Below are 15,662 nucleotides of genomic sequence, written 5' to 3' on the forward strand. Positions count from 1 at the left end.
GTGCTGACTGCAGTTCATGGTCTTCCTACATCTTCTCTTGAGGCTAAGCCTTTCCAGACTCCCAGTGGATCTGGCTATGGGGTGCTCTTCACTCTCTCTGACCTCTGAGTCCCCTCTCATTTGTTTTGTGTATACATCCCCATCCCAGTGCTCTCCTCATGACCATTGCTCCATTGTGGTTGGCTTCTCCGGACTTGAGACTATCCAACTGTAAAATGAGCGTCTTGGGCAGTCCTCAGGTCTGTCCCAGCATAGAAGGTTCCTTCCAAATTCTGTGAATTTTAACTGCATATTTTAGTTGTTTGATGGGGTGATTACTGAATCACTGAAGCCGCAATTTTTTTTTTATTGATGTTTTAATGGTTTTTAACATTGTGAAATTTTGGGTTGTGCATTTTTGTTTGTCCATCACCATATATATGACTCCCTTCACCCCTTGTGCCCACCCCCCACCCCCACTGCCCCTGGTAACCACAGTACAGTTTTCTCTGTCCATGTGTTGGTTTATATTCCACATATGAGTGAGATCATACAGTGTTTGTCTTTCTCTTTCTGGCTTATTTCACTTAACATAACACGCTCCAGGCCCATCCATGTTGTTGCAAATGGGTGGGACAATTTTGTCTTTTTTTATGGCTGAGTAGTATTCCATTGTATATATATATATACCACATTTTCTTAATCCAATCGTCAGTCGAGGGACACTTAGGTTGCTTCCACTTCTTGGCTATGGTGAATAATGCTGCAATGAACATAGGGGTGCATAAGCCTCTTTGGATTGTTGATTTCAGGTTCGTTGGATAGATTCCCAGTAGTGGGATAGCTGGATCATAGGGTATTTCTGTTTTTAATTCTTTGAGGAATCTCCATACCCTTTTCCATAGAGGCTGCACCAATTTGCATTCCCACCAGCTGTGTATGAGTGTTCTTGTTTCTCTACATCCTCTCCAACACTTGTTGTTTTTTGTCTTGGTGATTATAGACATTCTAATGGGCGTGAGGTGGTATCTTAGTGTTGTTTTGATTTGCATTTCCCTGATGATTAGTGATGTTGAACATCTTTTCATGTGCCTATTGGCCATCTGTATATCTTCTTTGGAAAAATGTCTGTTCATGTCCTCTGCCCATTTTTTGATCGGGTTGTTTGTTTTTTTGTTGTTCAGTTGTGTGAGTTCTTTATGTATTATGGAGATCAACCCCTTGTCAGATGTATGTTTTGCAAATATTCTCTCCCAGCTGGTTGGTTGTCTGTTCATCTTGATTCTGGTTTCGTTTGTCTTATAGAAGCTCTTTAATCTGATAAAGTCCCACTTGTTTATTTTTTCTTTAGTTTCCCTAGTCTGGGTAGGCATGTCATCTGAAAAGATTCCTGTATAACCAATGTCAAATACTGTGTTGCCTATATTTTCTTCTATGAGTTTTAATAGTTTCAGGTCTCACCTTCAGGTCTTTGATCCATTTTGAGTTAATTTTTGTGAATGGCGATAGCAGATGGTCCACTTGCATTCTTTTGCATGTGGCTGTCCAGTTTTCCCAACACCATTTATTGAAGAGACTTTCCTTTCTCCATTGTATGTTCTTAGCACCTTTGTCGAAAATTAGCTGTCCGTATATGTGTGGTTTTATTTCTGGGCTTTCAATTCTGTTCCATTGATCTGTGTGTCTGTTTTTGTACCAGTACCATGCTGTTTTGATTACTATTGCTTTGTAGTATGTTTTGAAGTCAGGGATTGTGATGCCTCCAGCTTTGTTCTTTTTTCTTAGGATTTCTTTAGCTATTTGGGGTCTTTTGTTGCCCCATATAAATTTTAGTATTCTTTTTTCTATTTCTGTGAAGAATGTCATTGGGATTCTGATTGGGATTGCATTGAATCTGTAGATTGCTTTAGGTAATATAGACATTTTAACTATGTTTATTCTTCCAATCCACGTGCATGGGATATCTTTCCATTTCTTTATGTCATCATCGATTTCTTTCAATAATGTCTTGTAGTTCTCATTGTATAGATCCTTCACCTCCTTGGTAAGATTTATTCCTAGGTATTTTATTCTTTTTGATGCAATTGTACATGGTATTATCTTTTTGAGCTCTCTTTCTGTTAGTTCATTATTAGCATACAGAAATGCAACTGATTTTTGTAGATTGATTTTGTACCCTGCAACTTTGCTGTAGTTGTTGATTGTTTCTAATAGTTTTCCAACAGATTCTTTAGGGTTTTCTATATATACAATCATGTCATCTGCAAATAGTGAGAGTTTCACTTCTTCGTTACCTATTTGGATTCCTTTTATTCCTTTTTCTTGCCTAATTGCTCTGGCCAAAACCTCCAGTACTATGTTGAACAGGAGTGGTGAGAGTGGGCAGCCCTGCCTCGTTCCTGTTCTCAGAGGAATGGCTTTCAGTCTTTCCCTGTTGCGTAGGATGTTGGCTGTGGGTTTGTCATAAATAGCCTTTATTATGTTGAGGTACTTTCCTTCTATTCTCATTTTGTTGAGAGTTTTTATCATAAATGGATGTTGTATCTTGTCAAATGCCTTCTCTGTGTCTATTGAGATGATCATGTGGTTTTTATTCTTTGTTTTGTTGATGTGATGTATCACGTTGATTGATTTGCGGATGTTGAACCATCCCTGCATCCCTGGTATAAATCCCACTTGTTCATGGTGTATGATCTTTTTAATGTATTGTTGTATTCGGTTTGCCAATATTTTGTTGAGGATTTTTGCATCAATGTTCATCAGCGATATTGGCCTGTAATTTTCTTTCTTTGTATTGTCTTTGTCTGGCTTTGGTATCAGGGTGATGTTGGCCTCGTAGAATGATTTAGGAAGTGTTCCATCTTCCTCTGTTTTTTGGAATAGTTTGAGAAGGATGGGTCTTAAATCTTCTTTGAATGTTTGGTAAAATTCACTGGAGAAGCCATCTGGTCCTGGACTTTTATTTTTTGGGAGGTTTTTGATTACTGTTTCAATCTCTTTACTTGTGATTGGTCTATTCAGATTCTCCATTTCTTCTTGGTTCAGTTTTGGGAGGTTGTATGAGTCTAAGAATTTATCCATTTCTTCTAGATTGTCCAATTTGTTGGCATATAATTTCTCATAGTATTCTCTTATAATCCTCTGTATTTCTGTGGTATCCATTGTAATTTCTCCTCTTTCATTTCTAATTTTATTTACTTGAGCCTTTTCTCTTTTTTTCTTAGTAAGCCTGGCTAAGGGTTTGTCGATTTTGTTTATCTTCTCAAAGAACCAACTCTTTGTTTCATTAATCCTTTCTACTGTTTTTTTGGTCTCAATTTCATTTATTTCTGCTCTGATTTTTATTATTTCTCTCCTTCTGCTGGCTTTGGGCTTTGTTTGTTCTTCTTTTCCTATTCTTTTCCTAGCTCTGTTAGGTGTAATTTAAGGTTGCCTATTTGGGCTTTTTCTTGTTTGTTAAGGTGGGCTTGTATCGCTATGAGTTTCCCTCTCAGGACCGCTTTTACTGCATCCCATATGGTTTGATATGGCATATTATCATTTTCGTTTGTTTCCAGATAGTTTTTGATTTCTCCTTTAATTTCATCAATGATCCATTGGTTGTTCAGTAGCATGTTGTTTAATCTCCACATTTTTGTCACTTTCCCAGTTTTTTTTTCATGGTTCATTTCCAGTTTCATAGCCTTATGGTCTGAAAAGATGCTTGTTATGATTTCAATCTTCTTAAATTTATTGAGGCTTGCTTTGTTTCCCAACATATGGTCTATCCTAGAGAATGTTCCATGCGCGCTTGAGAAGAATGTGTAGTCAGCTGTTTTTGGATGGAGTGCTCTGTATATGTCTACTAGGTCCATCTCGTCCAGTGTTTCATTTAAGTCTACTATTTCTTTATTGACTTTTTGTCTGGATGATCTATCCATTGATGACAGTGGGGTGTTAAGATCCCCTACTATTATTGTGTTGTTGTTAATGTCTCCTTTAGGTTTGTTAATAGTTGCTTTATGTACATTGGTGCTCCTATGTTGGGTGCATATATATTTATAAGTGATATGTCTTCTTGGTGGAGTGTCCCTTTTCTCATTATATATTTCCCTTCTTTGTCTCTATTAACCTGTTTTATCTTGAAGTCTACTTTGTCTGATATGAGTATGGCAACACCTGTTTTATTTTGTTTGCCATTAGCTTGGAGTATTGTCTTCCATCCTTTCACTCTGAGCCTGTGCTTGTCTTTAGTGCTAAGATGTGTTTCCTGAAGGCAGCATATTGTTGGGTCTTGCTTTTTAATCCATTCTGCCACTCTGTATCTTTTGATTGGAGAGTTCAATCCATTTACATTTAGGGTAATTATCGATATATGAGGGCTTAATGTTGCTGTTTTGTCACTTATTTTACGGTTCTTTTGCGTTTCCTTTGTTTCTTCTCCCATTTGTTTCAGACTGCCAATTCAGTTTGGTTGTTCTGTCTTATGACTCTTCTAGTTTTCTCTTTGTTTATCATATGTGGTTTTGTTTTGATTATTTGTTTAGTGGTTACCTTGAGGTTTGGGTAAAAAATCTTGTGTATGAGATAGTCCATTATCTGATGGCCTCCTATTTCCTTATACTAAGTCAATTCAATCACTTTCCTCTTCCCCATCTAAGTTGTTCTTGTTATACCTTATTCTATCTTGTGTTGTGGCTGTGTGTTTACAGTGATGAGGTTCAATTTATTTTTGGTGAGTTCCTTCCTTTGATCTTTGATTTCAGTATTTAAGTGGTTGCTAACCTATTCCAGTAAAGATCTACTATTTTTCTGAGTTTATCTACCTATTTTTCTCCTTGCTCCAAGCTTTGTGTTCCCTTTCTCTTCTTTTTTTCAGGCCTAAGGGCCTTCTTGAGTATTTCTTGTAGTGGGGGTCTCGTGGCCATGAACTCCCTTAGCTTTTGTTTATCTGGGAGAGTTACTATTTCTCCATCATATTTGAAGGATATTTTTGCTGGATAGAGTATTCTTGGCCTAAAGTTTTTGTCTTTCAGTATTTTGAATATATCATTCCAGTCTCTCCTAGCCTGTAAAGTTTCTGTTGAGAAATCCGCTGAGAGCCTGATGGGAGTTCCTTTGTACATTATTTTTTGTTTTTGTCTAGCTGCCCTTAATATTGTTTCTTTGTCATTGACTCTGGATAGCCTTACCACTAAGTGTCGTGGAGAGGGCCTTTGTCTGTTAATATATTTAGGTGACCTGTTGGCTTCGCTTACTGGTATTTCCTGCTCCTTCCCCAGATTTGGGAAATTCTCAGCTATTATTTCCTTGAATAGGCTCTCTGTTCCTCTTTCCCTCTCTTCTCCCTCAGGAATACCTATAATTCTTATGTTACATTTCCTAATAGAGTCAGATATTTCTCGGAGACTTTCTTCATTTCTTTTTAGTCGTAGTTCTCTCTCCTCTTCCATCTGGAGCATATCTGTATTCCTATCCTCTAAAGTGCTAATTCTTTCCTCCATATTGTCAGCTCTGTTCTTTAAAGTTTCCAGATTCTCCTTTATCTCCTCCATTGTGTTCTTCATCTCCATCAGCACTGATTGGTTTTTCTTTATGATTTCAATCTCTTTTGTGAAGAAACTCCTAATTTCATTGAATTGTTTGTGTTGTCTCGTATTTCGTTGAGTGTTCTTATGATAGCTATTTTGAAATCTCTGTCATTTAGATTATGGATTTCTATGTCTTCGGGGTTGATTTCTGGGTGCTTGTCATTTTGTTTCTGGTCTGGTGATTTCATACATCTTTGCATTGTGGTTCCTGTGTTGGTTTTGTTTTTCCTCATCCTGGAATTCTCTGGTTGCAATTTCCACCCGCTGCCACTGTGTGGTGGCAAAGGGCTGTGTAGTCTAAGCTCCCTGTGCTCTGCTGCGGTTTTTCTGCTGTGATCTGCAGTTTTTTTTTTTTTTTTCCCGCTGCGATCCACGGGTCGGGTCGCTTGGTCTGGTCTGCCGCGGATCACTTGGTCTGGTCTGGTTGGTTGAGCTGCAGGGTCTGGTTTGCGGAGGGGAGGGGGGCTCTCCCTTTTGCCCTCTGGGTCCCTGACATGGGGGGCTTCTCGTTTGCCCCTCGTTATCTGCTCTCTGGGGTGCTCAGATGTTGATGGTAGCCCTGTGGCTCTTCTGAGTCCTCTGTGTGGGAGTTTCCCACTGGCTGAGAGAGCCCCAAGAGCTATGGTTTCCCTGCCGAGGGCCGCCCCTCTCTCTGCTCTGGGAGCCCACAGACCGGGATTGCTGATCTGATAGGGAGGGAGAGGAGTTCTCCTTACCTCTCCCCACTTCCTCCAGGGCCAAGCACGTTCCACTCTCACATGTGCGGCAGTGTGGATCTTTCCGATCTCACTTTTCACTGTCTGGGATTCTGTTGTTGGTCTGTGACTGTTCCTTTTGTTGTATCTTATCGGGGGAAGAGTTCACGGGAAAGCTCACTCCGCCATGACGCTGACGTCCTGAAGCTGCAATTTTTTTAATTTGTTTTGAGCAAAGTTATGCATTTCTGTGTCATTTTTCCAGATTCCAGAGAGGGAAAAAAAAGATAGAGCTCTAAGCCTTAGTGACCTCCTAAAACCCCAGCAATTAATAAAAAGAGCCTATTAATCTCCAAAATATATAAAGAACTCATGCATCTCACCAACAAAAAAACTACCAACCCAATTAAAAAATGGGCAAAAGACCTGAACAGACATTTCTCCAAAGAAGATATACAGATGGCCAACAGACACATGAAAAGATGTTCAAAATCACTAACTATCAGGGAAATGCAAATCAAAACTACAATGAGATATCACCTCACGCCCGTCAGAATGGCTATAATTAACAAGACAGGAAACAACATGTGTTGGAGAGGATGTGGAGAGAAGGGAACTCTCATACACTGCTGGTGGGAGTGCAAACTGGTGCAGCCACTATGGAAAACAGTATGGAGATTCCTCAAAAAATCGAGGATAGAACTACCATATGATCCAGCTATTCCACTGTTGGGTATTTATCCAAAGAACTTGAAAACACCAATTTGTAAAGGTACATGCACCCCTGTGTTCATTGCAGCATTATTCACAATATCCAAGACTTGGAAATAACCTAAGTGCCCATCAAGGGACGAATGGATAAAGAAGATGTGGTATATATACACAATGGAATACTACTCAGCCATAAGAAACGATGAAATCCAGCCATTTGTGACAACATGGATGGACACTGAGGGTATAATGCAAAGTGAAATAAGTCAGAGGGAGAAGGTCAAATACCGTATGATTTCCTTCATTAAGTAGTAGATAATAACAACAATAAACAAACACATAGGGACAGAGATTGGATTGGTGGTTACCAGAGGGGAAGGGGGGAGGGAGGAGGGTGAAAGGGATAATTCGGTACATGTGTGTGGTGATGGGTTATAATTAGTATTTTGGTGGTGAACATGATGTAATCTATGCAGAAATAGAAGTACAATGATGTACACCTGAAATTTTTACAATGTTATAAACCAATGTTACTGCAATAAACAAAAAATTAAAAAAAAAAAAAAAAAGCCCAGCAGAGGCCACTGTGACATTTACCTGTTCCTTAATTGGGATTTTGTTGAGGGATTACTCTAAAGTACACGGAAGTAATTTTATTTTTTCATTTCCTTCTGTGATTAGAGAGGAAACACCATGTATCACCATGTAGTTGCCATTTATTTCAAATTAAAGTCTATTGAAAGAGGAGGAAAAGGGTAGTTACTGGTATCATGCATTACCTGGACAGGTGAATTTAGCCTAAGAAGCAGTTATTAGGTAATGGGCCTGACTTCCATAAGCAACATGGGCATGCACATTTGTCTCAAAATGAGAAAACCAAGAGCAGCACTTAGCACGGTTAGGTTGCTTCAATGGGGAATCTGTTGATCCCATGAATTGCTCTCTTGTTTTTCAGTTTTTCCCCTACATCCTGTTACTGGTGGCGATCCTCCTGTACCTGCCCTCCCTGTTCTGGCGTTTCACAGCTGCTCCTCATCTTTGCTCAGATTTGAAGTTTATCATGGAAGAACTTGACAAAGTTTACAACCGTGCTATTAAAGCCGCAAAGAGCGTGCAAGACCTTGACGAGAGAGATGGTGCCTGCCCAGTTCTGGGTGTTAATGAGAAAGTAGGGCAAAGGTAACTTAGCCCCCAGCAGCTGTCTTGTCAGGTTTTGGGGTACAAGTTATCTGCACTTCTCCTGCCCATTTGAACTTAGGGCTCCCATAGCCAATAGATGGGGGGCCATCATCCACATAGTGACACTGTGGGAGCCAGGAAGGCCCGCTCTCCCCATCTCTCCCTTGCACCTGTGCTCACATCACGAGTCCTCTTGTTGAGTGAAACATCACTGTCGAATCTTCTCAAATGCAGTTCTAGTAGGGGTGGCAGGTTACAGAACTAGGTGTGGCTCGCTTGCTTTGACCTACTCCTTAATGGAGAAGCACAGAGGATTATGCGGCCACTTAGTTTAGAGACTGGTGTGAGAGAAGTGGGGAACAAGTAGGCAGTGCATTGCCTGTTTCACATTCTACCTCTGGTTCTTATCATCAACAACAGTAATAATAATATTAATAGCTCTCCCTTTTAAAATACTTAATATATCCCAGACACCATGTTGAGTTCTTCAAGTACATTATCTCATTTAACCATCAGAGCATCGTTATCAACTAAGTGCATTTTTTTTTTTTTTCCAGATAAAAACACTGTCCTATAGTTATAAATGGGAGAGCCGGGACCTGAACCAGGACTGTTGGGCCCCGCAGCCTGAGCCCACACCCACTGAGCTGTCTGTCTCCCGTCCCTCGCACACAGGAGGCATACATGTTCTAGTTGGGCTAGAAAATTCTTCTTTTCCTTATCTGCACACTTGAGTGGAAAATTATAGTTTAAAAAAAAGCGGAATAAAGAAATATCAATTTAACAAATGTTTAATGTCTACTAGGTGTGAGGTATTCTAAGAATTTACAAATAAAACTCATTTAACTAACTAGACCTTCTTTAAAATATTAAGGGGGAAAAGTCGTTTATTATTGCTTTTCCTTCTTCCTTTTTTTTTAAACCTGATTTTATTCCCTGGTGCTTTAATGAAGTTATAGGTAGAGAAGTACAGGACAGAAGGCATTGAGGTTTTTAGTGTGACACAGTTGAATGTGTGTACATCTTTGATATTTGATCCCTTGGTAAGGGTTTAAATTATTTTTATTTGTTCCTTTTTCTTTTTTAGTTTTTGTGAGATACCTGAAAGCCACTTCAAGTACCCAATTGTGGAGCAGTACTTGAACACAAAGAAAAACTCTAATAATTTAATTGTCAAGTACATCAGCTGCCGAGTGCTAACACTCAGTATTATACTATTAGCATGCATCTACCTGGGCTATTACTTTAGCCTCTCCTCCCTCTCGGATGAGTTTGTCTGCAGCGTCAAATCCGGGATCCTGAGAAATGATAGCACTGTGCCTGATCAGTTTCAGTGCAAACTGGTCGCAGTCGGCATCTTCCAGGTGCTCAGTTGCATCAACCTCATTGTTTATGTTCTGCTGGCTCCCATCGTTGTCTACACGCTGTTCATTCCGTTCCGACAGAAGACAGATATTCTCAAAGTGTATGAGATCCTGCCCACTTTTGGTGTCCTGCATTTCAAGTCTGAAGGGTACAACGACTTGAGCCTCTACAATCTTTTCTTGGAGGAGAATATAAGTGAGCTCAAGTCATACAAGTGTCTGAAGGTACTGGAGAATATTAAAAGCAGTGGTCAGGGCATAGACGCCATGCTCCTCCTGACTAACCTTGGCACGATCAAGATGGATGTTGTCGATGGCAAAAATCCCGAGCCTGTGGAGATGATGGGAGAGGAGCAAGGGAACCATATGGCAGAGCTCAAAGGTAGGGTGACCTCTCAGGGCAGAGGCTGAGGAAGCCCACAGAGCGCCTTTGCAGCCGCCTTTTATGAATGATTGACAGTCTTTTCCCCTGTCCACCATTGTTAAACCATTTTCCTGTTAGGGTCTTGCAGTACTGGGAGAGAGAGGGCAAGAATTGGTGCTGCCCCAAATCTGCAAAGAAGGAAAGCGTCTGTGCTTTCTCTAGACTGTTCTCTCTTCCTTCTCAGATTTGAAGTTTCTCTCTCTCTGTCTCATACTCTGCCTCTTGCTCAAGAATTCCTCCTTGCTGTCATTCTTGCTTATTTTTGTCTTGTTTTACTGGCTTTTCTCCCTGTATCTCTGATCCTCTTGTCTTTCATTCTCCATCTCTTTTAAAAGGGACTGAAAGTTTATTGATTTAATTGTTGCCCTGTCCTAACTTCACTGTGCTCTGAAATTTGGCTAAGAAGCAAAACCCGATAAGGCAAAGAACACAAGATAGATTTATAGCAGAAGAGAAGTTAATTAGTGCTGATGGTTCCTGCTGTGTGACTTCTGTCATAAATATTTGTTTTCCATTTTGACAGATTTGAATGTACACAGTGAAACTAAAGCAAATGGAGAGAAGAATGCTCGACAGAGACTTCTGGATTCTTCTTGCTGATGATTTTTTCCTTGAACTTCAGATCTGTGACTTTGGTGACATGGGATTCATTTTGGCTAAAGCACCTCTGTCAGGTTCCCAGCTGGTTTGCAGTAGATGGTTCTTAGAAGAGAAACTGAGCATGTCTTACTGAGTCCCTAATGAAAATGATGGTCAACAAAATGTTGTGGAAGAATGGTTCATGAACTTCCTGTGAGAAGCAGCGTGGAGATACATAAACCACAGCAAGTATATAAGTGTAAGTCCTCATGAAACGAAAAGTGGAAAGACTACTCAGAGTAGAGTAGGAGCACTTTTAGCACCTCAGAGAAACACCTTTCTGAACAGATGGAGTGACGAGACTCAGACCTACTGGGAAGCAAGGACTTCAGGAGGTTTTTTGTTTTGTTTTATGAAATAATAATAAACATGTCAGGATATAATTTAATATGAATCTCCTATGTGCCCTTAATGCCTGCTGGATGAGAAGAACATTGACTGGCTAACTGTGGACCCAGAGGTGGACCTGCCCTTAGCAGGCCCTAATTGGGAGTAATGCTAGTGCCTTGGGTCTTGTGCCCCCAGGCTCTCTCTATACTGCTGCTTGTCAGCCTCGGCCAGTGGAAATCCTCTAACCTCTGTTGGTTGCATTCTGCTACGAAGGGCAGCAGTCCATGCCCTGGTCTGACTGAAAACTTAGTTAACGAGATGGTCTAAGGGATATTTAATTGTGACTTCTCTACAGAAAGAACGCTTCTAAGAGAGCCCAGCGGGGAAATCTGAACACACTGAACAGGTTAATTCAATCACTTTCCAAGGAGTTTTCTGTAGGGAATTCAAATCCTCTGTTATCGAAAGCATTTGAAACAGAATGTTACATAAACAAATTAACAGAACACAGAATGCTTAAAGTGAGGGACATTTTGTGTATTATGATCAGAACATATAAATGACACCTGCCATGTGGTACGCTTGGAACCAGAACAACTTAGCAGTTTATTTTATTTATATTTAAGCATATATTTTAAAAATTCATTTTAATTTAAAATCATATGATGTCAGAATTGAGGCCATTTGGGAAGAACATTCTAGCAGTGATGGAGAATTATAGAATAAATGTTACAAATGGGTGTATAATATAACACCCAAGCATTATTTCTTAAACATTTAAGGCCAACTCAGAAAATATAAAAACCTTCCCCAATTCTGACCATGTAAATAGATCCTAACTATGTTTACATTTTATGTAAAATTCCTTAAAATTACACCTCTGGACCTCCCTATTTTTATTCTTAGAAAGTTAACACATTGCTAAAGTGAGTAATCCTCACAAACCTCAAAGTTTATGTTTGGCTCTTAGGGACAGTTCTTTACCAAATCTGTTTACTGTTTTGTGAAGAATAAAATTTTATAAGCTGCTCTCTCTGCCTTTCAGAATATTCACAAAAGCAGATTCTATTTCTGCTTCTGTGATAGTTTCTGAGATGGAAAGCTAATGATAAATATCAAGGATGCAGTCAGTGCTTTAAATTATTCTTATTATGTAATATTTATTACTGTTAAATTATAGTTTGACTTCGAAATGGTAGTAACTTAAATAATCAATTTTGCTACATTTTTATATTGCTGTCTCTGAGATGTTCCAGCCCAATTCTCTACACTAGTTTGTTTTTATAATCTGATAAGATTTCTGGAATATACTTTTTTTTTCCTTCAAAAAGCCTCATCTTCTCTATAGACTGCCCCTAATTTGTTTTTTGAAGTGGTAAAAGTGGATACATTATTTTAGGAGACCAGGAACTCTAAGCCCTATCATGTGTAATCCTTTTATCAGAGTTAGCATAATTAGAGTCCTTGGCCCCTGTTCCTTTCCCCATTCCTACTCTGTGAGCTCCAATAGGGTCTATGATGTCCTGGGCATCACGCTAGTCACCGTTTGTGCAGATATGAATAAGGCAGGTCGGCGTCTTTGAGGAGTTCAGAGTCTAGTAAAGGCAGTAAAGACGGAGACAGATACCAAGAGGAAGAGTAGCCACATGAAAAGCTCTTCCGGAAAATTCCCAGCAAATGCTCTCTGTTCTTGGAGACACCATATTGTTTTTCTGTCTCCCTTGGTTTCTGTAGCTGATGGTTTTGAGATCCAGTTACAGTTTTCCCCAGAGGTTCTTTAGCCACAAATCCCCCAGGCTAAAGCTTGGACAAAACAGTAATAGACAGTGATTTTGAATAGTAAGAGCTCTGTTTGCCTTTTGTACCTTACCTTGCTGGAAATGGGGGTGCAAGCTCGTGGGGGACATGGACTTGCCTGCCCATGAACAACGGTTGCGGCATTAAAAAGCTCATGTGGATGCCTGGTCATACATTTTGGCTTGGGAAAAAGGATTCTTAGGAAAGTTAACTCATCCATCCACTGTGAGTTGTTGGCTTAGGGGACTGCTTTTGAGGAGCCAGTTTCCTGAGATGGAGGAGTCATTCGTTGCTTTATAAAAGGGGACAAACAGACCCTAAATGTCCGCTCCAGGGTTACTGACTTTCTTTCTGGCTCATGTCTTCTGGTAAACCACCACGAGGCCTCTAAACCAGCGTCGTAACACCAGCGTTGCAGCTGGAACTGCGACTGGTCATTCTGAAAGCAGTGTCCAGCTGCATGTTTAATTTTACCAAGGGACAGGCAGAGACCCTCCAGTGTAGAGGGTCCTAAACTTTTGGGAGGTTACAAAGCCCCTTGCAAATATTTTCAAAGCCACGAACCCTCTCCTCAGATATATGCACAACACTAAATACACCTTCCGGGGTCGTCATGGTCCACGGACCCGGGTCAAGAAGCTCTGCTCTGACGGCTGAAGACCAAGCCGCACGGCAGAGAATGGAGGCTCCCGTTACCCTGGGGGAAGCTGCTGCTTCCAGCAGTAAGTCTCAGCTGTGTGTTTACTTAGGGAAATCATATTTGCAACTTTTGAGTGAACGGTACCTTTTGAGTAACTGACTTCATTCTCTAGAGTCAGACTAAAAAGAGTCAGTGAAGAGAGTGAGTGGGTGGCAGTAGCCTGGAGGGATAGGCAGCCGGCATTGACCTCTGTTCTCTCCCTGGCCACCAGGCATTACGTTGTTCTAGATCCAAATCATTGTCCCTGTGCAGTCTCACTGGAATGTGGGAAGGGTGGGCATAACACTGGTAAAAGGCTTTGTCCTACTTTGTAGTAGTACTGTAAGAATGCTAGAAACTTCCACCTGTGTGGCGGGTCTTATTGCACGATCATGTTTTGTTTGTGAAACTGCCTGCTCTGTGAGGATTCTCTCCTGTCTAAGAATGAGCTAAGATGGGGCAGCAGGACGCTGCGGGCCTCGTTCCTACGAGAATTAGTTCAGCCCTTGAGGCGGATTGTTGCACACCTTTTTAAATATATTCGTGTTTCGTTCATTTTGCCTAGTGTCAGTCCAGGGTGAATTGAAGATCTGTGTGGGTGGGAGTTTTTATCCACTGCTGTATCATAAGCTCCTAAAACAATGACTGGTGTGTCACAGGCATTCTGTAAATGTTTGTTGAATGAACGAACACCCTGTCAGGATAAATCCTAGTTTGTTGGCAACAGTGATTTGATTTTAAAAGGCAAGGGCAGGGGAGGCTCATTTAGCCCCTTGGTAGAGAGAAGACTGTTTCTGTAAAGGAATAGCTTTCCTCATATGAGTAGTGAGATTTCTTAGCTTTTTATTTTGGAGTAAGTTGTGAGCTCCTTCCGAGTCCAATACAGGTTTAGTGTCGCCGGGCAATGATTAGGGAAATTGAAGTTGTAAAGGTCCTGGTCTCAGGAATTTCCCAGAATAACCTCTTGAAAAGGGATGTTGATTGAAATGTGCAATTACCAATAATTGAGGTTTCATCTGAGGGTGTTGAAATGAAATGGCTCCTTCTGGGCCATCATTGGCATTTTGACCCTATTTTTGACAAGTAAAGTGAAACTTTTAAAAAAGGTTGGCAAAGATGATATTGTGTCATTTGTGAAATATAATAGATGTTAATTCATGATTGGTTTGTCCTGCCTGCTTTAAATGAAATGTATTGTGTTTCTGGGTTTTCTTTTTAGCTGTAAAAGTACTTTGTTACTTAAAGCATACGGTTTGATCAGCAGTTGTGCTTCAAGTTCCTGCAAGTTATAAAAGTTTCTCATGCCTTGAGTGTTGGCTTTTTAAAAGCACCATAATTACAATTTAATGGTATTCTGTAAAGTGGTGTTCTAGGTGTAATTTAAATTATTTTTAATGACTAAATTTCTTAAAAACTTGTAAAGAAAAATATGTGTGTTCTTTTTGCTGTGTCATTTGGTAAGAATGATTGGTTTGGGCCGGCCCCGTGGCTTAGCAGTTGGGTGCGCGTGCTCCGCTGCTGGCGGCCCGGGTTTGGATCCTGTGCGCACACTGTCGTACCGCTTCTCTGGCCGTGCGTGGGCCACGTCCCACATGCAGCAGCTGGAGGGCTGTGCAACTATGACTTAACAACTATCTACTGGGGCTTTGGGGGAAAAAGTAAATAAATAAATAAAATTATAGAATATTAAAAAAAAAAAGAATGGTTTCTAGTCCACAAAAATTGAAGGATGAGCACGTGTCATGGGGTTAGAAAATGATCCTTTTTTTAAAAGCACACTAATCTTGAAAACTCTGCCTTTTGGTGGTTATCACTGTTATATTTCATATTTCTCCATAAGTCACTTGTCCAAGTTCTGCATTCTGACCATGCTGACTTCAAGCCTTTAAGGAGGGATAAGAGGCTGAAAATCAAGGCTGCTCTGTCTATATATAAAAGTGAAACAATGTTTTGGTTCTGCACTGTTGTGTCCACCTAAATAAAACAAATCTGAGTAATGGAAAATGTGTCTTAATATTTCTTGCCTTCTCTTCAGGGAAGATGTAACAGAAGATAAGTCCTGAAATGTCTTGAGGCTCATTCCTCTCTGCTGGATATATAAATTCAGTAGGCTCCGTGGTACTTACTAAAATCCAGCTGGCAGTAACTAAAGGAAGAAAGTCTTTGATTAAGGGCCCACAGATTCTGAAATTTCTAAAGCAGTAATCACATGTTCCTGATTGGGGATTGTTTGCTTGGGCTTGGAGAGAAGGACTAGAGATGCTGTTAAACATGCGTGCTAAACAGTGCTGCTAA

General features: G+C 40.3%; 1 protein-coding gene across 1 annotated transcript in view; it reads left to right on the plus strand.

Annotated features, from left to right (window-relative positions):
• PANX1 (pannexin 1) overlaps positions 1 to 15,365 on the plus strand; it is a 49,555-nt gene extending 34,190 nt beyond the window's left edge. Inside the window, exons 3-5 of the mRNA XM_004427439.3 lie at positions 7,911 to 8,134; positions 9,222 to 9,880; positions 10,446 to 15,365. Of these exons, the coding sequence (XP_004427496.1) occupies positions 7,911 to 8,134; positions 9,222 to 9,880; positions 10,446 to 10,522 (960 nt within the window). The 3' untranslated portion in view covers positions 10,523 to 15,365. The remainder of the gene's footprint in view (positions 1 to 7,910; positions 8,135 to 9,221; positions 9,881 to 10,445) is intronic.
• The last annotated feature ends 297 nt before the right edge of the window (positions 15,366 to 15,662 follow it).

This window comes from Ceratotherium simum, chromosome 7, assembly GCF_057802395.1.
Source record: "Ceratotherium simum simum isolate JZ-2026a chromosome 7, ASM5780239v1, whole genome shotgun sequence".
NCBI classification, from domain to species: Eukaryota; Metazoa; Chordata; class Mammalia; order Perissodactyla; family Rhinocerotidae; genus Ceratotherium; species Ceratotherium simum.